Source organism: Falco biarmicus, chromosome 4, assembly GCF_023638135.1.
Source record: "Falco biarmicus isolate bFalBia1 chromosome 4, bFalBia1.pri, whole genome shotgun sequence".
Lineage (NCBI taxonomy): Eukaryota > Metazoa > Chordata > Aves > Falconiformes > Falconidae > Falco > Falco biarmicus.
In genome coordinates, this window is record NC_079291.1 from 84,510,959 (window position 1) to 84,537,022 (window position 26,064).

Consider the following 26,064-nt stretch of genomic DNA (forward strand, 5'->3'; position numbering starts at 1 on the left):
CCACATGCTACTAATTTGTCAGGTGCGTGTGCTCCAGAGCACGCTCTAACTGATGAACGTCTTGTAGTTTCTCCTTGTGCATTCATCTCTTTTTAAAGGTCTCTCTGCTCTTAACAGAAACTGGTGTGTTTCTGTCCAAGAGTGTGATGCTAACTACTGAATGTCTGTGGCATTAATATAAGTAGACATAAATAGAGCAAGGCCTCTACAAAAACATGTATTTTCCCATCATACAAACTATACCTGTGTTCAGATACTATTTTTGAACGGAAAATTTGCAATGGCTTCCTGGACCTCTGTCCTCAGTGTTACGAGTACATAAAGTCCATTCTGAAGCCATCTTTACAGGAAATTGAGATTCAGATTCCCTTTTCTTTTGTCCAGGTAAAGTGGTTACACTTTTTTAGTGCGTGTGTATCTATGCACATAAAATATATTTTCATTTAACAGGGAGGATTCATATATATGGGATAGTTCTTCTCAAAATGCAAAGTATCCCAAGAGTCAGTGAAAGGAAAGGGAGATGTGAATGAAGCTGGCTGAAAGTTTTGGTCTTATTTGTAATATTCCTGTTTTGCAAGATACGGAGAGGAAATCGATGTATGTATTTTTTTTCTTGAAACAAAAACTGAGCTAGTTTACAGAATTTGAAGAGATATGTACAAATAGTTATTCCTGCTTGCTAGTTATCACGGATGATGTTTGGAGGGTTACTGTCTTTGTTTTCATGAAATAATAGTTTAAAGTTTGGAGGAAAAACTGTACGTCTTAAGTAAAACTGAAGATGAGTCTTTACAAGAGTGGTGAAATTAACTTTTAGCTGCATTAAATGTCTGTGTGTTTAAATGTTCTAATAGTTGCACGCTGCACAGAATAGCATTTATATATAATTCATGTTTCTTGTACCAAGTGCTGAAGGAGTCACCTGCAATAGTGATACCTAAGAAGTTGTCACGTTCACTACAGTTCTGTTTTCCTCCTTTCTTCCCAGCATTCCCAACCCATCCACTATGTGAATTTTTTTCTCCTGTCTTTTTTTAGTGTCTTCCTTTGGCTTTTCTCTAGCAAAACTATAGTGAAGAGTTTGCTGTGCAAAAGCACTTGTTCAAAGGGTCATGTGGAGTATGAATATATTTGATAAATCTTTTCTTCATTTTTCTTAGGAGATAAGTTTTACCTGGGATTGGTGAACTGGGGAGTCCTAATGCAGATCTTGGGCTAAACACATGTAGGTAGTACTGTTCCCCCATTTCGCTCATCAGTTACCACTGCCATCACTTGATTATCAGAAATGGGAAATCAGTCAGGAAATCCTGCTCTGATTAAGTCTTTTGGCACTTTAATTCCAAAAATTATTTTATTACTGAGAAAGAAATGCCTGGGCACGGAGATTCACAGTACTGATGAAAAACACTTGAACTTGCGTGCAAACCTTCAGAAAATTTCCCCCTCTTAGAGAACCTTTTCTCTGTGTTCTTAATTTCTGTGTGATTAATCAAAGAATAATTGGAGTAATTTATTAACTTTGACAGTCAAATTGTCTTCTACATCAAGGTACTGTTCTTCTAGCTCTGGCAGTGGGCAAAATTAAATCTTTAATAGAAATCTTAGTCTTCACCAAAAAAAGAAGTGGAAAATAGTATGTATTATGTAGCATGTTACTTTTTCTTGCTTTCAGGGCACAGAGGTAACGGCTAGTAGAGCATCTGAAAGGTGAGAGTGTTGTGTGTGGGTACTTCCACTGATCTGATGTGTATAATGGTAGTAGTTGAAACTGCTGAAGGTGAATCCACTTGCATTTCTTTTCAAAATCAGGTCTTTGTCGCTGAGACTTATACGTGTTTTTTGTTTTGGATATAGTTTCAAGATGTTCTTTGGCACCTTTGACCGTTTGTCTTGTAACTTGTTTTATAGTATGTAAAGAGTGTTCTGTTGTGAGACTGTGAAGCAACCTGCATATTATGAGTTCTGAAGTACTGTCAAAAAGATGCGTTGTGGAATGAAACAATGGCATTGTGTCAAAAGCGTTCTGTCTTGATGGCTCTGCTCTGCAGAACTCTGAATGATTTCAAGAACTGGAATAGTTTTAGGATTTTGTCTACCTCAGCCCTTCAATTATTTAAGTAAAAGCTGTGCTGTTTTCAAAAGGTCACTAACAACAGTTTGGAGCTAGCTACAAGAAATGGTTCTCAGAACTCCCCAATTGCTTTGTAAGATAGTGTTGAATTGTTACAGTTTTTGGTTGGTTTGTGTGTTTTTGGTTTTTGAACTTTCCACACTCTTCTGAAGGTACTTAGAAGGGTGCTCAGTATTTACTGTATTTGGTAGTGTGAAGGTGGATGGGTTTTTATCTCACCAGGACTGGATAGCACTTTGGCTGCAATGTCATCTTCCCTTTCCATCCTTCATATTTTAATAGAAGCATTAGAATTTTATGAAACTTAATTCAGAAGGAAACTGGTGTTTACACAGGCAGATTATGTAATGCTTACAGCTGTGGGTGTGCTTTCATGCTTCGTATCATGGAAGGAGGGGGGATGTTTTAGGTCCTGAAAGCAATGTTATCTGCACTTAATTGTATTTTCACCCTTTCTCCTACAGCCCTTCCAACATCTTCCTCTGGAAGAGCAGAGGGTAGGTGAAGCTCTTCTAGAGACAGGCTTTTCTTTAAAACACAGCTAGTAAAATGGCAGAGGTGGAAGTACCTGGGTTTTGTTTTATTTTGTCCTTGAAAGTGCAAAGGAAAATAGGAGGAAGAATCTGTTATTGATACTATGAAATAGGCCTTCGCTGTAGCCAACAGCCTGGGAATTTTTTTGCTTGCTTTTCTTATCCCTGTATTGCGAAAGCTTGCTGTCCTGATGGGATTTCTTTTTGGAATGCAGAGGTGTGTTCTAGCTAAAAGCATGTGCTTTGCCTAATAAGCCTTCCTGTCCATTGAGCCCAGCTGGCTGCTGCAGTCTGTATGTGTTTTAACTAATTTTTATGTCCATGCTTTAAATTTTTGCATTAAATGACAAAACAAGCACAATGTTCATACATGAAACTGAATGCTGTAATCTAATTTTTGTTTTCAGTGTGCAGCATTATTTAGTCAAACAGCCTACTAAAAAGGAAGATGTGGAAATCAGCACCATTTACGTGCCGCCAGTGTTAACTCAAGTCATCAGCCTTTGTTGGAGGGAATGTTGGTAACTGAGTTAAGGGCTTAGCATTTCCTTTTGTAAATACAAAAGTTAAGCGAAGAGAACACTGTCTGGCAGGTCAGCACAAAATGTTCTTGTCAAATTTTCCTATCTTTTGCTGTAGGAGATTATGCACACCATCAATGTGTAGCACTTAGTTGGAGTCTAAGGATGGGTTAATTCTCAGGTTTGCTGCAGTCTTGCAGCCAGGTCTCAAGCTGGTAAAACTTCCGAGTACTCAGACTCTGAAATTCAGCCACGTGTCTTTCCAGTTTGGTCCAAATTATGAATGAATAGGATAAATGTTAGAAGATGAAGTATGGCATAGAAATTCTATTTCAAAATAGTCATGAATCACTATTTGCAAGTCCACAACAGTGACACTGGAATTGCTGCAGCAAGATTATTCTTCATGTATTTGTGGAAATTAAATGTTTTTGTTCTTGTGCCCCCTCTTCTTCTTGTCTCTCAGTTCTTGTAGCTGTGAGTGATGGGAGATGTTTTCTTTTTAGGAAAACACTTGCCAGTGGGAAAAGGGATACTGCTTTATATCTTCTGTGATCACTCACGGATTTTGAGACTGCTGGATTTTATGTCCTTAGCTGTAGACAAAGACAGACTTACCTGTAGTAGATGCGTTACTGTAAAGTGGGCTTCAGTCTTGAGATCTACGGAGCCTTAGTTACAAGGCTAGTGCTGCGTCACCTTCAGTGCTCTGCTAGGTAGTGCTGCTCCTCTGCTTCTGCCTGTGGCCCTGGGGGTGACAGCAGCAGCTGGGTTCTGGTACAGTTCCCCTTGCCTCCCTGGGCTCTTCTGCTGCCGGTTGGGCTGTGTGCCCTTGTTCCTTTTTCTCTCCTCCAGACCCACAATGCCTGGCTCTGGTTTGCAGCTGCAGTTGCTTCTTCTGTGGTTTTATGGCTGAATGTGAAAATGTTGTGGGTAGTACCAGTCAAATATACAAAGCTCTGGCCACTTTCCGCTCTGCTGTCAGGTGCCAGAGGAGTTTTTTCTTTAATAAGATGCAGCAGTTGCTTGGAAGTTAAATAAAAAACAAACAACACCCAACCCCACAACAACAATAATAAAAACCAACAAAAATACCTGTCTGTAACTGTTTGGATCTCTACAGCAGTAAGCACAGACTTTAGTGAACTCCTGTAGTTTAAAGGCGCTACGAGTAGAACCTTGTCCCTTTGCTGTGAGCGTGCGGCGCCTGACCTGCACACATGTGCTCTCCTGTTCTCATGTTCAGTGCAGGCAAGAGTCTGAGCTGGGTTGAGATGAAGATTTGAATCCCTTTGATGGTTCTCCATGTTGCTCCTCAAAAAATTGCATCGCAGTGAGGCTCTATAGACTTTTTTTTTTTTTTTACACAAATGTCAGTGAACAGATTTAGGGCCTGGATGTCAGCTCCCTTCACTTACAGGTTTCCCGTATGTTTATTAAACTGTGACTGATGAGATTCAAAGTAAATTTCCTGAAGTCAAAACTACTGATGATGATGCATCAAAAAAATACAAATAAAGTAATTACACTATTAAAAAAGGGCAAACCTTTGCATGTGACTGACTTAAAAAAAAACCCAACCAACCACCTTTTTTTTTTTTTCTAATAGTACTCCTTTTAGTAACATGGAGAACTGATTATTAAAAATATCAGGATGGGTTTCTCTACACTTGATTGAAAAATTTCAATTCAGAAATTTGTCTCCTTAGTTCTTCTGAACTAAGCAATGTCACTAATACAGGAAATGTAATGTGTTAATGGTTTACAGGCATCTCTGAGAAGGGAATATATGGATTTTTATTTAATGCTATTATTCGGTACATATAAAAACCCAACGAAATATTGTTGAGTGGCTGGATGTTGCTGGAAAAAAATCAACATGTGAGAAGATCTTTTCAGCTGTAGTCAACAAACTGAAAAGAGAAGAGAAGCAAGGATTTTTCCTGCAAGGTTGTCATCCTACGTTTCTCAGGTGAAGGTTTCAGCATTATAACTGAAACTTTGTTGGGAGAGGAAAAAAAAAAAAGTATTTTTAACAGTCCTGATAAGTGATGGAAATTCAGAAAGCGCTTCACAGCCACTATGACCTTTACAGTATTAAATCTGTCCAAGGATAGTTATCCCAGCTTCTCAGTAGCACTTGGAAACCATCGAGAGCTAGTGTCCTTGGGTTTTTGAGTTTACTGCCAGTGTATGTTTGAAGTTCTATAGTATGGGAGCAACAGAAATTTCAACACAAAATACAAAGATTGTATATTATACTACAGGTTCAGTTTAAATACAGCTAGGTAAGGTTAGAGATACTTCAAATGTAACAAACGTAGGCGCTTTTCTGTCATAATGGTAGGTTGGTTTTGAGGTAATTAATTGGTAGTATCTTGGGGGCACGTGGAAAGGAGCAGACAGCTGAAACTGTAGTGTAGTATTTCAACAAAAAAGGCAAGTATTTGTTACAGCAGCATTTTTTTTTTTCTTAAAGTGGACAAGATGCTCAAAACTCAGGTCCAAAAACCACGTCTTACTAGTGAAGTACCAAATTGAATGTGTTGTGATGTGGTTTTGTTTTATGTTGGGTTTTGGGGGGGTGGGGTGGGTGTTGTTACTTTGTGGGGTGGAGGGGAGGATTTTTTGATTGCTTCTGCAATCACCTAGAGGAATCAAAATTTCTCTACTTGGAAACCACCCCATCCCCCAATCCCCCCTGAACAACAGGAGTTAGCATTTCATGTTCCCTGATCTTGACGAGCAGTAGTAATGTAACTGCACCCCTCTTCCCAGCTCATTCCTTTGAGAGGCAGGTAAAATGAACTTACTTTGCAAAACAAGTTAATGTTCTGAATGCAGTGTGAAGCGTTAAAACATAGTATTTTGCTGTAAGTTGTACGTAAAAAGACAGAGCAGCTCTTTGCTAAGAAACTGTCACCCACCTTCCTACATATATTGTGATTAATGATTATTCTGTGGGACCACAGCAGTTTGCTAACTCTTTGAATGGTCGAAGGAATAAAATTGTCATGGGAATGCTTATTTCCCAGTTCGTTAGGTTTTTTCTGAAGAGTCATTCATGTTAACAGTTTTTAGTGTGAGAAATCCAAACTCCTTTTCTCTTCCAAAAGGTGTTTTGTGTTCATATTGCTTTAATAAGTTTTTCTAAGATGACTTCATGTCTGTAGAGTTCAGAATATCTGTCTAAATCTTAAATGTTCTGAAGAGGGGACTGCAGTTCTGACAGTCTGTCTTGTCTCTGTAACTTCAGGTTTGCAAATCTGCATGGAAACTTTATAGTGAGTGAAAGACCTTTTAATTTGCTCTAGTAAAATGATTATTAATTTGTTTTGTACTGAGCTATGAGGAAATAGTAAGCTTCAGCTTACTAGATATCAAAGCGTGTTCTAAGCATATTGAGAGTTGCTTTCATTCTGTGGATGTTCCTAGGTAGTAATGTGCTAGTGGGCTTAGAGTATTCCTGTACACACATAGCTGGGTGAACATAAATTTGTCCTCAGATGCCAATGTCGTAAGTGGAATTAGACAAGCAAAATCTGTAGGTTGTTCATTATAGTTCGACTTCGTGCTTCCTACCAGTACAAGCACTGTGGTTTGAGACCCTGTGAATGTTCTGTCTTACTTTCTCCAGAAGACTTGCCATGTAATTTTAGGGAATGCACCTGTTCTCTGGTGGTGACTATTTGGTCTGTATGGGTTAATAGTCTTTTCTGCATCAGCATGTTTTTCTGGCATGTTTTTAAGGGAAGAATGTAGTTCTTGGGAATGGTTTGTGGTGTTTTGGCCAAATCTGTCTTTGGAAGGGGAATCAGCAATGTTCTGTATGGCTCTTGTAAAACCAAAAGGGAAGTTTATTTTACTGTTTTGTAAAGTTTTTTTTCTTGTAGGCACTGTGAGGGGACTAGAACTTGTCTTCAGCTCCTGTTAGACAAAGAAGAGGTTTTACTCTTATGGCAAGAAGAGAGTTTGGCTTGTGTTCCCTATTTGCTTGTCATATGTATCATCATTGAAACCTACATTGTCAGAGAAGTTGTAAGCAATGGGGTTAGTTTCTGTACTACCAGTTGGCTTGCTCTGCTACAGTAAATACAGAAATGTCATGTATAATAACCCTTAAAGTCTTTGACAGAATGGTGCATAACTTGTAGGAAGCTCTTAAAAGCAGAGATGTTTTTTACCAGACGAATGCTTTTTGGTTAGGCTCAACAATGGATCTACCCTGTTTAGTGCAGCGTTGTTTGTGGGTTTGTTTTTCTTTTTAAATAAAACAAAATAGTTGCTAATAGATGTACACTGTCACACTATTGCTGCTCATTTTCTACTAGTCTCGTTTTTTGCTGAGAGTATTTGTCCCGTAAATAAGTCATGCCCATAAATAAGTCGTGCCACAGAGAATCTGTGCTGTAGCATCATCCCATCCATCTTTCCTACTAGCAGAATTGCTTTGACTTTGATGTGGGCTAATTAAGTTCACATATTTTTATGGACATCCTAGAGTAGTTAAAGGACAGCTGAAATATCTGTGCTTTTCTAAATGAGGCTGGAGGACCAGTTAGGACTTTGATCCTACATATCCTGAAGTTCCTTTTTTCTTTCCTTTCTGAAAGGATGCCGTCTAGAGTATTTCCATCAAAGCAGTATGGCAGACTTCCCAAGAACATACTTGTTTTCATATGAAGAATCTGATTTCTTAGTTTTATGCAGGGCAAAATACAGTCTCTGCAGCATGGGCAGGGTTTAATAAGACTCTGCACAGCATCAGACAGGTTTTTCTGTTTTGCTCGCTCCTTGAATTGCTTCCCAAGTCACATGCTCACAGATTAGATCAATACATTACCTAACAGGACGTTTGAAAACATTTCCACGATTTGCTGACATGGGGGAATGGCGAGGTAAAGTAATAGATTTTGCACTGGATCTTAGAATACACTACTGCGGTATTGGCAAGCCTGTTGTTCACATGTGAAATTTGCTACTGCAGTGGTGCATTGCAGGAAATAGATAAAAATCAACACACAGAACATAGCCACGCATCTTACCTATTCGGGGAAAGAGACGTGCTTTTGAACCTTCAGCAGCTTACGTGTTTTCACAAGGCAAATACAGTTTCCACTTTTAAAATAATCTTCCTATAGAAGGACATGGGATTTAATTTGAACAAGATCCATTATTTAAATGGTTTAAAAACACAAAAGGCTCTTAAATGCATCTTTTATAGAGTACTCGAGAAATCATTTAGATTTGTAAATGCTAGTGGTGGGGATGCACACCTACCAAAGGAGAAGCAAATAAGCAATTTCTGCATAGTTATTTGAATTCCAGGGAATTGCTTTGTTCTTGTTGAAAGGCAGCTTTTTACTACTGTGACTGTATATGGGAAAACCAAAATTACAGCTTCAGAGCATCCTCCTGTTTTCTCCTCTAGCTTGTGCTGTCTGGCTTTCAACTTGTGCAACTTTTTTTTTTTTTCCCTCCCAAGTTTCATTACAGCCTTGTACCTCCTGTGGAATTTCATACTAAACAAAAATCGGAAAAAAGTTGGTTTTTAAAATAAATAAAAATTTTAAAAATCTGAATAATGTCTAGCTCTTGGTGTGATGTATGATCCAGAGTATGGAAAGCAGGAAAAAAATCTGTATGTAGAGGTTAAATGCTACCTAGTCAGATCTGTTTCACCTCCAAATAAAATTGTTAATTTCATCAAAGTTCTCCAGTTTTAATTGGCTTGCGCTGCTCTTGAGAAGAGCCCTTGAACCAAAGCTGTGGGTTTTGGAGCTTGGATAGACTTTATCTCCAGCATTGTTCTTATTTAAGAAGATGCCTTTGTTGCAGAGTTGATTCAGAAAAACGTGTTGTGGTGTTGTGTCTCTTCCAACTATTGCCCATCCATATGATCCCTTACCTCGAGTGTGTTGGAGTTTTAACTGCAGTTCCCTTCAGGGTACTCAAGCTTAAGATAGTACAGATTGTCAAGGGAAGTAACTCTCCAGCAGCATAGCCGGCTAATTGTTTTGGAGTGGGAAGGTGGGATTGCTGCACAGACAGCTGCAGTTGCTCTAAATGTGTGTCACTGCCCCTCATTTTGAGGTGTTTCCACCTAACAGCCAGTGGAACAAATCATGCTGATGAGGACTATTCACGTTAAGTCACCTTAGTTCAGAAAAATGCAGAACAGTTTAAACCAGACCCTTCCAGTAAGAAGGGGATGAAGAAGACTAGCGTACTGATGTTTTCCATCTTTGTTTAGTGCAGAGCCTCATTGGAGTTTTGATCTTACTGAATGAAAGACCATGTTAAAACCAATGCGTTATTCTTGGGGGGGGGGGGGGGGGGGGGGGGCGGGAAATGACTTGAAGTAGTTCACTTGGGAATGGGAAAGGTCACTTTAGGATAGGGTGAGCCTAGTGTATAACGGCATATAATGTCAGCAACTGCTAGATCAAGTTCAGTAGATGAGAACTGAACTACCTGCCCTCAAGAGGTCTGGTTCTTTCTGGAAGAAGGGCTCTGGAAAGGCTTTTCTGGCCCCATAGATCAGTCTTTGTATGTATCAGCCTAGTATTTCTGGATAGGGAAGTGAGGGAGAGGAGGTTGTCTCTCCTGAAATAACTCAGTGATTTTCCTGATCTGCCCCCTTCTTTCCCCCCCCCCCCCCCCCCCGCTCTCTTCCCCCTTTACTGGTCTCTGCAGCTGTAGTACATTTGGACACAGTGGTAAATGGTCTTTAATGCTATTCTCTAAATTGAATGCACTCAAGAATTCAGAAAAGCATGTGGAGTCATAAAAAAAACTACTATATAACCTGACACTCAATATGTATGGAAGCATTTTTAAAGCTTTTTATGTGGAACCTGTTTGCAGTATTTATTTTTTTTAATGGACTCAAAGCTATTTCAAACTTGATGCTTTCAGTTCATATCAGTGAGTCTCCTTATTTTATACAGCACCTTTTTCCTACTGCTGCTTGGTGAAAAGTTACCCTTGTTTTCCTTAATAGTGATAGGGAATGAGCCCCTGGCAGTTCAGGGCTGGAACTACTAATGTAACTACTCCCTGTGCTCTAGAACTGCTTGGTAATATCCTATTTTTTTTAATTTAATTACCTATTTGGTAATATACCTATTTTGTGGTACAGTTTAGAGAAGCAAAGTGGATCCTCTGGCTATTGATTCAGAAGTCAGTGGATGCTGGGATATTACCTGCTTTGTCGAAGTTTCTGGGATAACATAATCCACATTTTTCATCCTTCAGCAGAATGGAGAGTGTTATTTCAAAAGATGTTTGTGGTCCTTTCAAGCTTATTCTGAGTGTTGTTGCTTCCAGCTGGCGTTGTCTAGAAGATGCTTTCATAGGTGGCCTCTTTGCTCAGGTGTTACGAAGCAGCCCCGCGTATTGCTTGTGCCCCATGAACGTGAAGGCTTTACCTGCGTGTTCCTCTTGTGTCTTGTCTTTGGGTCAGTGCCTATTTTTTGTTACTAACAATTTGCTTTTCTCTAGAGCATTTTTCTGGTGACCAGCTAACTCCCTTGAGGGCATGGTACCTCTCTTGTCATCTTCCTGCCCTTTGAGCAGAGAATAAAAACAGTTGTTTACTGTGTCCAAAGGCACAAGACAAAATATTGTCAGGCTTCCACAGTCATTTTTGTCTTTAATTTTACACTTGAGAAGACCCGTTCAGAAACAGGAAACAACCTAATTGGTCTTTTTTTTTCTTTTTTCTTTTTTTCTTTTTTAAAACTCAGTTCTACCATTATTATTTCTGTGGATGGAGATCCTGGCCCAATCAAAATGTTTGGCCAACCGTGCTTTGGTTCCTGGTGGGTTAGCCACACTGCTGTTGTGGCAAGCTGTCATTCCTGCAGAAGGTAGCTCAGGCTGCTTTATTAATTGGGATAAACTCTCATTTTCTCCAGCCTCCAGAGAATTTGTCAGCCTGGCATCAGAGCACCACAGAACACTTAGCAGAGGCTTGTCACTACCAGATGAGGAAATTGAGAGAATTTGTCAAAACTAAAAAATATAACTGAGAAAGGAATAGAATTGGTGTGCTTTTAAAACTTCTAGACCAAAAAGCACTAATTAAGCAGATCATTCAAAATATTCTGATCTTGGCCTCAAACACTTCAAGTCTTCTTTCTCTTGTGTGGTTGCTAGTTGTCTAGCAAAGATAGGAGGGGAAAAAGAATTGCCTTAAAGATTTGAATTGCAGAAAATATTTAATCATTATTTCTCTGGTGCTAGGTACTATGCAACTAATATTTTTTTCAAAATCAGGGTTAAATTAAGATAAAATGATTGAGGTTTAAACAGGTAAGTTTAATGTACATGTTACTTTGCCTTATCAAAAAAACAGGTAGTTCATGCCCTTGCTGGGATTAGCATCTTGAGTAAGGTGTAAGGGAACAGTTTTATCGGTTTGGAGGGGAAAAAAAAAAAGTTTCCTCGAGTTGCTTCCTAGAATTGCCCTGTTAGCAGACTAGTGCTATGCAGACGTCTTTCTGCTGCACCAGTATGGGAGCCAGCAAATACACTGGTGCAGAGCAAGCACCTTAGATTTCATGTTTGCTATTGAACAGAGCTGAAATACTGAATTGTTTTTCTGCCGCTATCTAAACAAACACTTAGAACAACTCAGTTTAAGAAGTTACATGTACTTGGCGCTTTTTTTTAAGATGACTTTCTGAACGCTTACTGAACCACAAAATTCTTTAACTAGTACACAGTGTTGCTAGTACTAATAAAAAGCCTTTACTACTACCCTTGACCTTAAGGAGCTGGAAACAAAATTTACAATGTTGATGGTGTATTCTTTTAAAAAAATAATTGGCATTTCTAATCAGACAGTATCATAATTAAGACTTGGTTGCAGGAAATGAGTGAACAATACTTAAGTTGATTTTTTTTTTTTCTTAAGAGCTGATGTGTCAGTAATGTGTGCTGACTCAGAGTTACTCTGAATCATCCTATCAGCATATGGAGGAGTGATTAATATGCCATACCATGGAGAACTGTAGGATCAATTCCTTCTTTTTGTTTCTTGAAACCAAATAACGTGGCTTTGAAGTTTTAAGTATTTAAAGTTATGAAATATGCTAGCCACTATACTAACGGGTGACGGGTGTGTGGCATGCCTGCCTTAGGAAAGCAGGACAGTGAATCTTGACGTAAATGTAGACTAAGAAGTGATAGAAATGTCGTAAGGCAGATCTGACCTAATTTTGTTGCTCTTGAGGTGCAAAGAGTACTCAAGAGTAATAAATCTTGTCAGCTGCGGTTTAATATTGCCTTTCTCCTCCCACAAGGCAGAAGGAAATGCTGCTGTTGGAATAGCCATGGTATCTCCATCTTCAGCAAAGAAAGCAGCAGTGGTCGGTTATATGTCCTTTCGTGATTATCTGTCCTTTTATTTAAAAAAAAAAAATAGGCTAAGGGAAGCATGCTCTTTGTCACTCAACATGTGCTGCTGTGTCTGTGTTACATTTGGACAAGAACTGGTTGCAACATGGGTGGGTAAGAATAGAAATAAGTTGTGCCTAGGCTGTAGTCTAGACATGGCAAGTTGAATAGGAGAGGCAAAGAGTGACCAAGAGGATTGACTGTATCTAAAATATTAAGACCAGGAACTCTGAATATGTGTAAATGTTTAAATTTCCCTTAAATGTCTTGATCTGTGGCACAGTGATGGCATTTGCACTTCATATTTGAAAAGTTTCAGTTGAAAGCCTGACTTTTCTGGGTTTGTTTTGTTTTTTCTTTTCCCTGTTGTGCTCTTAAACTAATGAACACTGCAGGCTTGAAATTGGCCTCTTGACTTTTGTTCCTGTGTCTGTAAGGGATCAAGAATTCAAGAAAGCAGAGGATATTTTTTTTTTTTTTATTGCAGGAGCTGTCACAGGTTCCTAAGGCTCTGAGCAAGTGGACCCTCCTGGGTTGTTTTAGCCTCCTTGCCTCTCCCACCAGTGTGTGGAAGCATCACTGGGGAAAAGAGGATGGGACTTCATGTGTTTGTTTCTCGTAATACCTAGTTTTAACTCAAAGCAAGTTTAAACATAGAACTATAAAGCTGTAACAGGAGGGGAAGGTATTGAGAATGACAGATACTCTGCTGCTAGGCATCTCATAGCATTGCTAAATTTTGCCTCTTGACTTCAGGGCTAGCAGCTTCTCCTGCCGAAGTAACTGCTGCCATAGTTGTACCAATGTTAACTTTGGAATAGGCTTCTCTATTTCTCACAGAAATCCTGCTTCAAAATTCAGCAGCCCTGAGTGGGACTCCTTAGTGTCTCCTTGTGCCTGGAGTTCCCCTTCTTTCAAGTCCACCTCTTGTAAGGAATAGTTTGTCTGAGCAGAAGTAACGCTTCTGGAGCACAAATGATGCTGCTTGGGAACAAAGCAGATTATGGTGACAAACTTATGCGTGGAGGGAGAATTTCCCACATGTATTCTGTAGATAGGCATATTTGAAGTTGCACAACAAACACCTTCATTGCATAGACTGAGATTAAAGTTCCTTCTGAAGAATTAGATTTGGTTTTGGGCTGAAAAGAGAAGTGTACCCCTCCAAAGACTGTCAATAATGTTGATAACTTACTAGAAATTTAAATACTTCCTCCTCTTGTTTCTGATGTGTCTAAATGTTCTGCCTTAGGCAGAAACTTAAAGGTGGGGAAATAGAAGTAGATTTGTACTGAGAAACTGTTACTTTCCTAATCCTAAGAATTTGTACGTGATGAAACCCTTGCAGGGATCCATAGCTAGTGTATTTGCTTTAAGAGCACCTTAAGAATCTGATGCTTTGGGTTATTTGTGACCACATACGGTGTGGCCATACCTTCCTTACCATCTTTTAACTTCCCAAGCCTCCCACTGTCTTGTTACCGTCACCTTGCTCATTTTTTCCCCCGAACCTTTGTGGTGAGTGTGGTTTGCAGACTGTGGAAGGTAGGTGGTCTTCAGCTTACAAGCTTGTAACTGAAAACAGCTCTATTCTGAAAGTCCTGTGTTAACATTCGTTGTGAGCATAGGAGCAAGACTTCTTAAGTGCCCTAATGGAAAACTTCTTTAAAAAGATGTTTTCCTCTCATTTACAATTAAATAAAAATTGAGCTTCTAAAGCTACTTCTGAAATAGGTGGGAATATGGAAGGATAGTTTGCAGTAGCTAAGGTCTGTTTTATGCCTCTTGCTTTTTCTGCTTTGCAGTGATAGTATATTGCCACTCGAAACTGCCATTCGCTGATTTGAGGAGCCAATATTACGAAGTTGAAACAGGTTTTTAGGTTTTTGGAGCAACTGGCACTGTGTACCCAGCATGACGTTCTTGCTTTACGTGGAGCCTGAGCTGGCCCAAGAAAGGAGAGGAGGAACGGGAACTGTTGGACAAAGAACTGCTAGGGCAAAACAGTGTCAGATGGGTACATTAGTTTTCTCCGCTGCTGTTTTAATGGTAGGATGGTAAACTAATAATAAACTGTTCTGACAGTCTGGGGAGGCTTGAAGTGTCAGCAGTCTAGTTTTTGACCTCCTGATGCCTGCTGCTTTCTTTTTAACTCTGTTCGATATCATAGCTAGTAACAATAGTAAGAGCATGTAGCCTTTTAGAGATGGACTCTGTTGACCTGTGTTACAGGTGATGACAACCAGTTCCCTTTTGTGTGTTGTGCACTAGATTTTACATCCTCATTTGCTAGGCTGTTAAAACCTCCTTTAAAGAAGTTACAGAACCATTGCTGGGGGTTTGGGTGTGTGAGTTACCACTGTTTTAGTAGCCATAAAAGAAGATCAGTAAGGGAAAAAACAGTGGAGAGGGAATTGGGCTATCTAATGTTGCTCACTTCTTCAGCTTTGTCAGAAATGTTGTCAGCTGTTCTCTGTGTGTGTCTCTGTGTGTACACAGTTTATATTGTGCAGGACCATTCTTTCCAGTTTTCTGTCATTGAAAAAACTGATCACAGTCTTCCAGAAAGAAAACACTCGAGACCTCTTTTGGTTTCTGTGTGCAGTTTGTTAGAATATCAAACCAAATTAAAGGAGATGGACACACAGAGGTTCAGTCTGGACTGAAGGAAGACTGGCTGGAGACATAAGATGTGGGACTGAGTGTGTGGGGAGAGAGAATAGGGTTAAAGATGGAGAGTGGAGTACTAGAGGATGAGGAGACTAAAGGAGGAGAAGCAAGTAGGGAGCAGAATAATGAAAGAGGGTATGGAGGAAGGGGAAGACCTGAATTGTTTTCATTTATGTCTTAGGATAAGGAAGGGGTGTTCTTGTATCTAGCAGAACATACCAGAGAAAAGGAGAAGTGACAGGTTGATTCTGCAGCCAAAATGCTGGTTGACTTCCCTAAAGCCTCTAGACCATAAGCAAGACCTAACTTACTTTGTAAAAAAGTTGTGTTTTAAAGCAAGCTTTTGACTTTATGGATCAGACTGATTTTGATTACTCGTTTGCAGTATTGGGTTTCCTCTTAGACTGTAGCCTTTAGAAATGTGAGCAGGGGTGGGAGTATTATGAAATTAAGTAATTTGATTATTTGGGGTGGGGTGGGAGGGTGGCAGCTTTGTTTTAACTTAGCAAATTGTTTAAAAGCAAGACAGATGAAAAGGAGACAGATAATCTAGTCTAAGAATAGCCACTGTGATTTTTGATATTGATTTCTTTCCCTTACTCTTGTCTTTTAACCTTGTTTTCTTACAATTTTAGAAAAACCATCCTGAGCCATACGAACAAATAGAGGATATGGATAAAATAACTTCCTTTAAATAAGTGATTGAACTTCTCTTTTAACTTAGCACTAAGAATTTTTTTCTTGCATTCTTTGATTTCTCTTAATTTTCATTGCAATAAAAACTTTTATGGAGTGAATTTTCTGCCTGTTAGGAAGCATGTAAAAACCAAACATTTTAGGCTATGTCATCTGTTTACAATACATTTAATGCTAAAAGATTTATTTTTAGCTGGCTAAGTAAAATAGCTAGTTGCTAGAGTTGTTGTCATAGCAGCAATCTTAACAGATAGCCTGATCCTATTTAGCTTTTGCAGCCAAAGAGCGACCGTTAGGCAACAGTTTGACAGTTCTGCAGTATTTTTCTAAAGATGGAAATTGTGCTGGTGGTGGTGAATTTTTTTTGGCCCTACTTTAAAATATTTCTTTCTGTAGGTGTGTGGAGTTTGATTCAACCGTTCTATTTTCATCTAGCAGAACTTAGGAGAACTTTGAATACACAGCATGTGAGATTCAGGATTTAAGTCAATTTGTAGAAGCTTGAAAATAAAATTACACAGTGCAGCATATTGCAAGCTGCTTTGTTGATTATTTCTTTAACAGCCATAAGTATTCTGAAAGAAAAATGCTAGACTAGAGAACAGGATCGTGCATCATTTATTCAGCACTAAATTTAAGTTGTGGCAGACTGGGCAAGTATTACTGAAGAACTTTGGGGGCTTATTTTTTATGAAGCGCACTTCCTGGATTAAAGGATAGCTTAGTATTTTAGTAATATCAATTCTTATTTTTTTAATATGAAGAAAAAAAGGTGCTTCTGTATTGGCAAGCAAAGGAATAGTATTTTCAGATTAGTCTGTAAAATGAGGTTTGCCTCTGTAAGTGATCTCTGTAGCTCTGAGCTGTTACAGAGCTTCAGTTACTCTTAAACATATGTCTGAATGCAGTTGCTGTTGTCTGAGATAAAAAATGAATTGGCTGTGTGGAATTTATCCTGTCTGTGTCTTCCAATCAGGTGGCACTGGACCTGAATTATTTTCAGTGTTGTTGAGCAAAAGACTCATCCCTGAAACTCTCTTCAAGGCTCTTACTGTGTGGAGTAATATTTATTGAAGTACCTGGGTTTAATGCTAAGAGAAGGGTTTGGGTGGTGTTGGTTTAATGAGTGCTTCAAATATGATGGATAGTAAAAAAGTCTGGTTTTGTAATTGCCTTTTTTTCCCACATTTGTTAAAGCGTATGATTATCATAGGAATGCAGACCATCACGTCAGGCTTACATGTTTATTAATTTCCTGGAAACTTTCACTGGAATGGTAAAAATTAGAAATGGTAACTTTCATTGCATCCCTGGCCATTCTGGGTTGCTCTGGGGAGTAGTCAGGACACCGGCTTCCACACTTGGTTCAGAGCCAGTCTGAAAGAGGCAAAAGTGTGACTCTCTGACTGGTATGGATTTGATGTTGCAGCACTGTTTTATGGTCTGATACAGAGAAATCTAGTTAATGAATCTGGCAAAATCTCCCAGCAGAGAAACAAAATGCCATATACCCATCAACATTTTAATGTTTGGGTTACATTACAGCTTTTGAGTGAACAGAGGAGCTCAGTGCCATGAAAAAGCAGAATTCTTGCTGCGTTCCCACCACCCAAAACTCCTGCCTCTTCACCCCTTTCACCTCCCTGCTGGACATCTGCTTTCCCCCAGCTCTGGAGTTCATCTGAGACTGCTCCATCTCCCCCCATCCTCCCCAGCTGATTAACCGGACAGAAGATGAGTTTTAGTGTAGCTTCAGCTCCCAGGTTAGCAAGCCGGACCAGCTCAGCAAAGGGGCTTTTGGGCAGCAAAGGCCATTGCTTCCAGGTAGGGGCTGTGGCTGGGGGCGATTCTGAAGAACACAGCAAGATGCATCGAGACCCCCCTCCCCTGGTACTCGGCGTCTGTGCTGCTGTGAAGTTGAGCCCGTGCTGTAACACCCAGGGGTTTTGCAGCAGCAGTGGATGTTTGTATGGCTCATGGTGAGCTGGATGGAGGAGCTGACACAGGCTGATCGCAGGGGGAGCGGCAGGGCCATTTCCCACACTTTCTCCTGCTTTGCACATGGCTGTGCGGGTCACTCTTCTTGTTCGTGGTTGGTATGGGAGCAGGAGTGCCTAGGTGGAGTGAGGGAACGGTAGGATTGTGTGAGTATTCTAGCAGCACTGCCTGCTTACCCCTGCTTGGCGTGTTCACTAAACCAGGCCGAGAGCTGTATGTGGGTTGATTGTCATGTGCCCTTAGGTGAGACCTGCTCCCTACCAAGACTAGGAGATGCATTGGACGAATAGAAGAATTTTCTCTGTTAATGGCTGATTGGTGGTTTTGTCCCATGGGGGCAGAACAGTTTCCCCTGCTGATCTGCAGCATTCAAAAGTCACCAAGTCAAAGGGACAGCTAGCAGTTGCATTGATGTCAGTTTAGCTGGTCTTAGAGGTATGCTTCTGTCACTCACATTCTGTGTCTGTTTTGCTATTTCAGGCAAAGTCGTGCATTTGTCATATGTGTGGTGCCCACCTGAACAGACTCCACTCTTGCCTCTACTGTGTCTTCTTTGGCTGTTTTACAAAGAAACATATTCACGAGCACGCAAAGACAAAGCGACACAATTTAGGTAAGCTGTCACCCTGATATACTCACTGGTGCTTTTTAACTCGCTGTATTATCCCTGTCAATTCCAGGCCAGTAAGTGATACTTTCTTCTAGCTACCTCATTAAACAGGGAGATCAATTTTATTTGTGTTTTAGGTTAGTTTAGTGGCATTATTTTAAAGTTGGTGCTTAAGCTTCCACTGTATCACAGACAAGGTTTTGTTCACAACTTAAAATTCGAATTAAAGTTCAGTATCTTGGTATTAATGAATTAATGCCATATATAGGGAAAAATAATAAAAATGTGTGTGGACAGTGATTTTTTTTTTCCCCCAAGTGTGAAACATGGTTGCTTTAGTGCCTTCAACTAGAGCATTTGTTTCATTTTAGTGAACTTTTTTTTCAGGAGGTCATGTTCACTTTTTTGTTCTTGCTGAGGAAAAATCCATCATTCCTATCACAAAAAGACTAATCAAGTAACAATAAGAATCATTTAAACTTTTAAAGTTTGGGTGGGTGGTGATTTTTTTTTCTGTCTTGGCTTCTTGTTTCCAGTGGGGTCAATAACATAAGTAATGAGAAAATAGTTTAACTGAAATGGAGTACCTTCCCCTCAACAGCCTCAAAGTTGGTAAAATGCCAACAAGTTCCTCTCTTCTGTCATCTTTGCTACATAATATTCAAACCCAAAAGCATTCAGTTTTGTTCTAAATTACTTAATACTTAGAGTTTAGAACATTTTAGAGTTATAATGCAAAATACTGATAATTTTATTGTAAAATTCTGGTTGTGTCAAAACGTATGTATACAATTTTGCTTGGCATACAACGCAATTTTTCTTCAAATGAAAATAGATTCCTGGTGGAATATCCTGTAAGAAACAGGGAAAAAGGTACTATTTTATGGAAGAAACTCTCTTGACCAGTGTGACTGCCATTCTCATTTAATTTATCCTAAATGCTTATGGAACAAACTGTCTTTGTTGTCCATGAAGACAAAGATGCTCCAGAAGACCAACAGTGCTGTGTAGTCCTGTGCATGTAAGAAACTGACGTGTAAGTTCATGGAAAAGATTATTTAAAACAATAAATCATTATACTTTCTTCCTCCATATGTGTCAAGAAAGAAAAAAATTGGGCTTCCTAGTGGTAAAGCTTAAGTTTGTACATGCCTTGAAAAATAGAGTACTGGAAAATAATATGGAATATTCATAATGTTTATGAAGTTGCTAGCCTTTGAGAGTGATGTGGTCATAATTCTTGATGTCAAGGTAGGCAGCAATATTCAGAATAAACCGAAGCACAGATAGCTGTAGTTTAAATTGTAAGTTCAGGAGAAAAAAAAATGAATTGTACTAGTATGAGAAGACATCTGAAATTGGTAAGCACTTTTAAGGCCAGGTCTGGAATCCTATGTCCAGTTCTGAGCTACCCAGTAAGAGAGAGATTGGAGCTACTGGAGAGTCTGGCGAAGGGCCACAATGGTGGTGGAGGTACTGGAGCACCTCTTTGGAGAAAAGGCTGAGAGCACTGCAGCTGTACAGCTTACAGGAGAGATGGCTCAGAGGGATCCCATCAGTCTGTTCAAGTGTAAGAAAGAATGGTTAAAATAGGTGGGACCAGGCACTTTTCAGTGGTGTCAGTGACTGTACAAGAGGCACTGAGCACAAAAAGAAACAAAGGAGGTTCTGCTGAGCATCAGGGAACACGTTTTTACTGTGAGGGTGACTGGGGACTGGAACAGGTTGCCCCAAGAGGTTGTGAAGTGTCTGTCCTTGGATATATTCAAAAGCAGTCTGGATATGGTCCTGGACAACCTGCTCTGGGTGGCCATGCTTGAGCAGGAGAGTTGGACAAGGTGATGCCCAGGGCTCCCAGCCAACCTCAACCATTCTTGGAAAACTGAAAAAAAAAGAAACCAACCCTGTATGACAGTTTCCTTATTGCTTTTGCAGGGTGTAATCTCAAAGAGCTTTTGAAGTCAAATCATTAGGTAAAATTACTTGGGAATCTTTACCAATGCAGAAATACAAATTACTCGACCAGAAATCCTTAGTTTACCTAAAGTGTATACACGTATAAAAAACCCTTTTGTGCCAGTGTAAGTTTATGGCCAGGTTTAAAAAAAATACAGTGCTAAATTGAGACCATAGACAGTATTTGCCTATTTATCTGTGGATACTGTGTAAACACTGTAATATTTTTACCACTACACCTACGTATTTATGGAGAACCTTTTGAAAGAGCTTTATAATTGCACATGTTGTGAGCTGCTCTTTTATCTCTGTATTTGGGAAGCCTAAATTCTTCAAGTCAATTTTTGTGCAAGGTAGAATTTGCTGTTGTCTGCTGTAGTGAAATATCTTCTGTTTCCTTAAAGGAAAACCAAAACTGGACAGAGGAGGAAGGTTCTTTGAAGATGCTCTCCTGCTTAAAGACTGTTGTAATTATTGTCATGGTACTACACAATTAAGAACATGTGAGATAAGGTACTTCCCAAAAGGAATAGCCTTTAGATAAAAAGGGCAAGAGTTAATTATACAAGCCAAAGTACAGAATACAGTATTGTATCATGCCAAAAAGATTATTTTGCAGCTAAATGTAATGTACTTGGTGCACAAATATACATAATAGGAAGGTTGTACAACTGCTTGTTTTCTAGTTCTGGAGATTCCTTTTCTCTTTTTTAAATTTATGTTTTGGTGTTTAATTTCCAGCTGCATATGAAATGAGCTGTAAAAATATTCTTCTAGTTTTGCTAGTGCTCTTGGTTGCTTTTACTGCTGCAATTCTGATAGGCAAAACCAAGTTAAGTGTTTTGAAATTTCAAAACGAACAGGAATTGTTTTAAAATACTTGGTGACTTTTTGCTGAGCCAACATCAGTCTCCATGGAGACTAGCAGGAACTGCACACTTAATCACAGTTCTAAGAAATGTCATAGGTTTCAGCTGTAACAGCTGTCTGAGCACTGGAAGCGATGTTTTTGCAGCTAACTGCTATATGTTTCAGGAAGCTTTAGGATCATAGTCCAGAGTGTTTTTAAAATTTACCCCTTATCCGTGCTTCCCTGAGCAACAGAAATTGGACACTGACACTCAGACCTTATAGCGATATCCATGTTCTTGCATCTGCTTGCCTGTTCAGTGTATATTTAATAAATGCTGTACTTATTTTAGTATGTTCCTTGAGTTGTGGATGTGGGTGACAGGTAGGTGAAGTAAGATCCAGCTATACGAGCTGCTTTTTTTAATCCCTGCATTGCAGTCTCTGTTAGTTGATCACCGTGATAGGCTGATATTTCCACTGGGTGGGGAATTGTTAATGCAATGTAAAATTTCTATACAGGTGTGAAAACCTTTAGAAAGAGGGTAGATAAGACTGATCTTTCCAGGACTTTGAAGGCTTGGGACTATTCAAACTAGCCTTTTCCTGTTCTGTTTCACTGCTGTTTTCTTACTGTGTAGGCATCCCTCATCCACCCACAAATACATGAAAATGTTATCGGTTATAAACACCCATGGGTTTGTCCTAGGGCTGCTCAGAGACGTCTGTGTCAAAATGTGTAGTATGCAAAGGAGTTGTCAGGAGCAGATAAGGCAGGGCTGGCTGGCTGTACCCTCCTCGAGCACTGTAAGGTACTTAAAAATTCACTGTAATAGACATTGATTATAGATGCTACAGATCTGAAATCCAGCAGCCGAAGCAAAATAGTGTCTCAGTCTGTGGATGTTGTTACTTCAGGAGATTCTAAAATTGCAATAGCAGCAACTAATAGAGAATCCTTAATTTTTCCTTTTTTCCTCTTCTCCCAAATTAATAAAACATGTTTTGCTGCTTTAAAGTGGTTGTACTGGCTGAATCTATGTCACAAATACCTAGCCTTCCACCTGGTAGCAGTCAACAGAGGTAGCTTAGAGAATAGGCAGCAGTATAGTTATTAAACATTTTTTCCTTTTTACTACTCTGCTCTTCCAAAACTTTCTGAACAGGAGACTGCTTCTAGGTGCTTGTGTCCCAGTAGCCTGTCCAGTGTTAAAGCCTCGTTCCTTTTTGGTACCCACAACATGAAAAGGCAGCGAGTTCCACGGTTTTTTTCTGAGCCATATGAAAAATGCATGTGTTTCTTCTGGTTTAATTTATTATGGATCTTGTAACTTTGTTCTGTATACTTTTGTGAGGAATTGAGAAATGGTGAGTAAAAAATCCTTGTTGATCTCTTCTGGGATTCTTGATCTTTTTGATATTATCAGATGTTTTCTTTTTCTAGCCTGTAGGATCCTGAACTATTTCTAGCTTTTCTTACTGAAACTGTTGTATGATTCTCAAGATCCTCCTCATACTTCTTTTATTACTTCTAATTTGTCTTATCTGTAGTGACAACTCTTTGGATTAAAAGAGTTTACTAATGACTTGTATTCTTAGTTAATACTTGCATGCCCTTCTATTTTATTTCTTAACATGCTGTTTAACACTGAGCTGACGCTATTTGGGAGTTATACTCAGTGACCCCAGGACTTCTTTCCTGAGTAGTAATTGTTACTCATCTGCTACCTTGACTGGTAGTGATAAAAGTTTCACTCTTGGTGGTATTACCTGTTTGCTAAGTATCTTGAAATCCTTCTGGAGCTTTCTGCAAGCTTCAGATTTGATTATTCTAAATGCATGAGTGCCATCAGCATACTTTGCCATCTTCCTATGTAATCTTTCTAAATTGGGTTTCAGCACCTGGGGAATTTGCTGGTAGTTTCTGTCCTTGTAAAAACTGTCGGTCCCTTCCTTATCTCTTCTGCAGTTGCTCAATGAAGGAAAAGACATAGTAACTTAGTCCCAGGGTGGTAGGAACTGGAAGACAACAGAACAGTAGCTCTAGAAGAGAGGTTAGTGCTGCAGAGAGAATTCATCTCAGCCATAACAGTGATTCTTTTTATCAGTTTCCTGGTTGGGACTGAAAAATGCTAGGCAGACACCAAGTGAAGTCTTAATGTTCTCTCTGAGTGAGTATTTTCTGTTTCTATTAGATAATGATTAAAACATTTTTAGGGGGGTTATATGAGAAAGCAGAATTAATGGTTGTGAGAGTGGAGTATTTGTGTAACCTTGCTTGGGAGTTTTCCCCATGTGCTTTTTTTTTAATATATATTTATGTATGTACACACACATACATAAATACACACATGCAGACACTTAGCTGCCAGAAAAATCATTGGTATGAAGCTTAGGAAAGTGTTGCATTCTGAGTTGATTAGTTCAATTATGATATCAAAGGTCTGTGTAGACCTATTTAAACTCCGTGGTAAGGAGCCAACTCATGCATTTCCATGCTACGCGTCTATCGTTAGAGATGCACTCAGCACATGAGTAGTATCGCTGAAACAGCACATAGTGCAGTTTTTGGTTGAAGTCTTGGTCTGCTCTAAGGCCCCGTTCTGGAGTTAAGAATAGAGGTAGGTGAAGTAGCAGGACTGAGGTTCAGTGGTTGAAAGGCTAAACAAGAAGCAGCTGGAAAGCTGAACTATCATTCAGTTTCTAAGGAGACTGGCAATGGTTCATTTCAGAATTAGTCCTGTTAGAGTACATTCATTATTTATTAGAGAACAAGCTGTTTGTTGAGGAATGTTTTTTTCTAAGTATATGCTGACGTAAGGTTCAGTCCAATAAATACATTTGTCGTGAGAGGAACTGGGTGGGTGACCATAATATAATGCTCATAGATTAAGTTGAGGATTTTTGGAAGAATTCAAAAAGCTTCTACTTCCCCTAGAAAACAAATAACTAATTTTTTTCATCTGATTCAGAGGAAACATGACAAAAAGCTGGTTTCTATACTTGAAGTTGGTCAAAGGAAAAAATCTGGTTACTGCTGTTAATGCATACCTTTCTGTTGAAATTTAATATGTAGAAATACAACACTTACCTAAAGGAGCGACATTGAAAGTTGTTTAATTTTGATTTGAGTTGGAAGGTGTCAACTGTAGCATTAATTCTGCATGATGACAGTAGACTAGAGTTCTTCTGTAACCAGCTGAGACTTTTCTTATACTCTGTGTGAAAGGGGCAATTAAAACAGTTCCCAGCACGGTCTGTTGCAGCACTGGAGTAGCAGTTTGGTTTTTTCTTTTGCATCTAGGCTCAGAAAGGTGTAGAAAAGGTTATCTGGGCATTTTACCAGCCTCTTGATTTGATGAATTCTGATGTTTTGCTTGGTGATGGTTAAAAAATCCTGTTAAGGAGGTGAAGGCAAATGGAAAACAGCATACAGTGGTTTATAGTTCTGTCAGAGATGGATCAGGTCAGACTGATACATCTTTTTGATAATATAACTGATTTTCTTAGAAGAAGGAAATACGGTGGATATAATCTGTCTAGATCAAGTGAAGAATTTGACATTTTGCCCCCTTGGAAATTATTACTTGAGGTAGAAGTGACGGGGATTAATGTAAGCATTGTAGTCTGTGTGAAACAGGATAAAGGGAGACTGATGATGAATAAACTGAAAGCAGAGTGTGCAGGATGCATGGCCTTCCCTAGCAGAACCAGTCCTGGTTTGCTGCTGTTTTCTAGTAATCGAAGAGAAGAAATTGTGTCTGTGTTTGAAATTCATGATGGTTACAAAGTTCAGAGGTGTTGCTTATGCTGAGGAGGGCTAGGTAGTCCTGTGATAAGAATTAAATAACCTCATTGACTACAGTCATAGAAGTGAGATGAAATTTAATAGTAGAAAGTACAAACTATTTGTACTTCAACATGATGTCCTTGTGATGTCAACCAGAGAATCATTGATTGGAAGTGGAGGAGAAGGAAGAAAGCACTTTGGATATACAGGTCAGCCATAGGGTATGGCTTTGAATCTCCAGTATTCCTTATAGCTGTTACAGATACCTGCTGTTCTAGAATGCAATGTGCAAAGTATTGCAGGCAAATTCTCACTTGCTTATGCGATGCACATTCCAGCATGGTATTGTTGTAGCTTAGCTCAAACTTTGAGCTAGACTGAACTCATAAGAAGTCAGCAGGCATTTGTTCATCACAGTTGTCTTCTGCTAGGAGCCACTCTGGTAAGTTCAGGTGGTGATAAGCTCCTGCAAGCTCACTCTCAAAAGCTCCTCTTAGGAGAGAAATGACTCCTGAAGAGTTCTCTGTACACGTGGAATGTTCTTAGCCCTCAGAAAGCCAACCTCCTGAATATTAATGTGCATATTGCCAGCTCTGTGTGCATCTGCTTGCCTCAGACCCAACTACTAACTTCTTTGCAGTTCTGAATCTTACTACTGCTTTAATTAAAAAAAGTAAGTTTCTATTGTTGATCAGATGAAAATATGCAGATGAGCATAAGCAGTTTGTATCATATCTTACATGGAGCAGCACAAAACGTGGTGGCTGTGATTTGGGGATTCTGCCCCCAGATTTCTGAAAAAAAACCCAGCATGATTAAGTAGGGAGTGTTTAACAATTTCTCTCCTTTAAACCTGAATAATATTCTGTGGGATCAAGAAAAGGTGCTTTAGGCAGGAGGAT

General features: G+C 39.3%; 1 protein-coding gene across 3 annotated transcripts in view; it reads left to right on the top strand.

Moving 5' to 3' along the window:
* USP22 (ubiquitin specific peptidase 22) overlaps nucleotides 1–26,064 on the top strand; it is a 110,960-nt gene that overhangs the window by 22,519 nt on the left and 62,377 nt on the right. For all 3 annotated transcript variants that reach the window (XM_056334055.1, XM_056334054.1, XM_056334053.1), the window contains one exon: nucleotides 18,438–18,570. In XM_056334055.1, coding sequence (XP_056190030.1) covers nucleotides 18,438–18,570 — 133 coding nt within the window. The remainder of the gene's footprint in view (nucleotides 1–18,437; nucleotides 18,571–26,064) is intronic.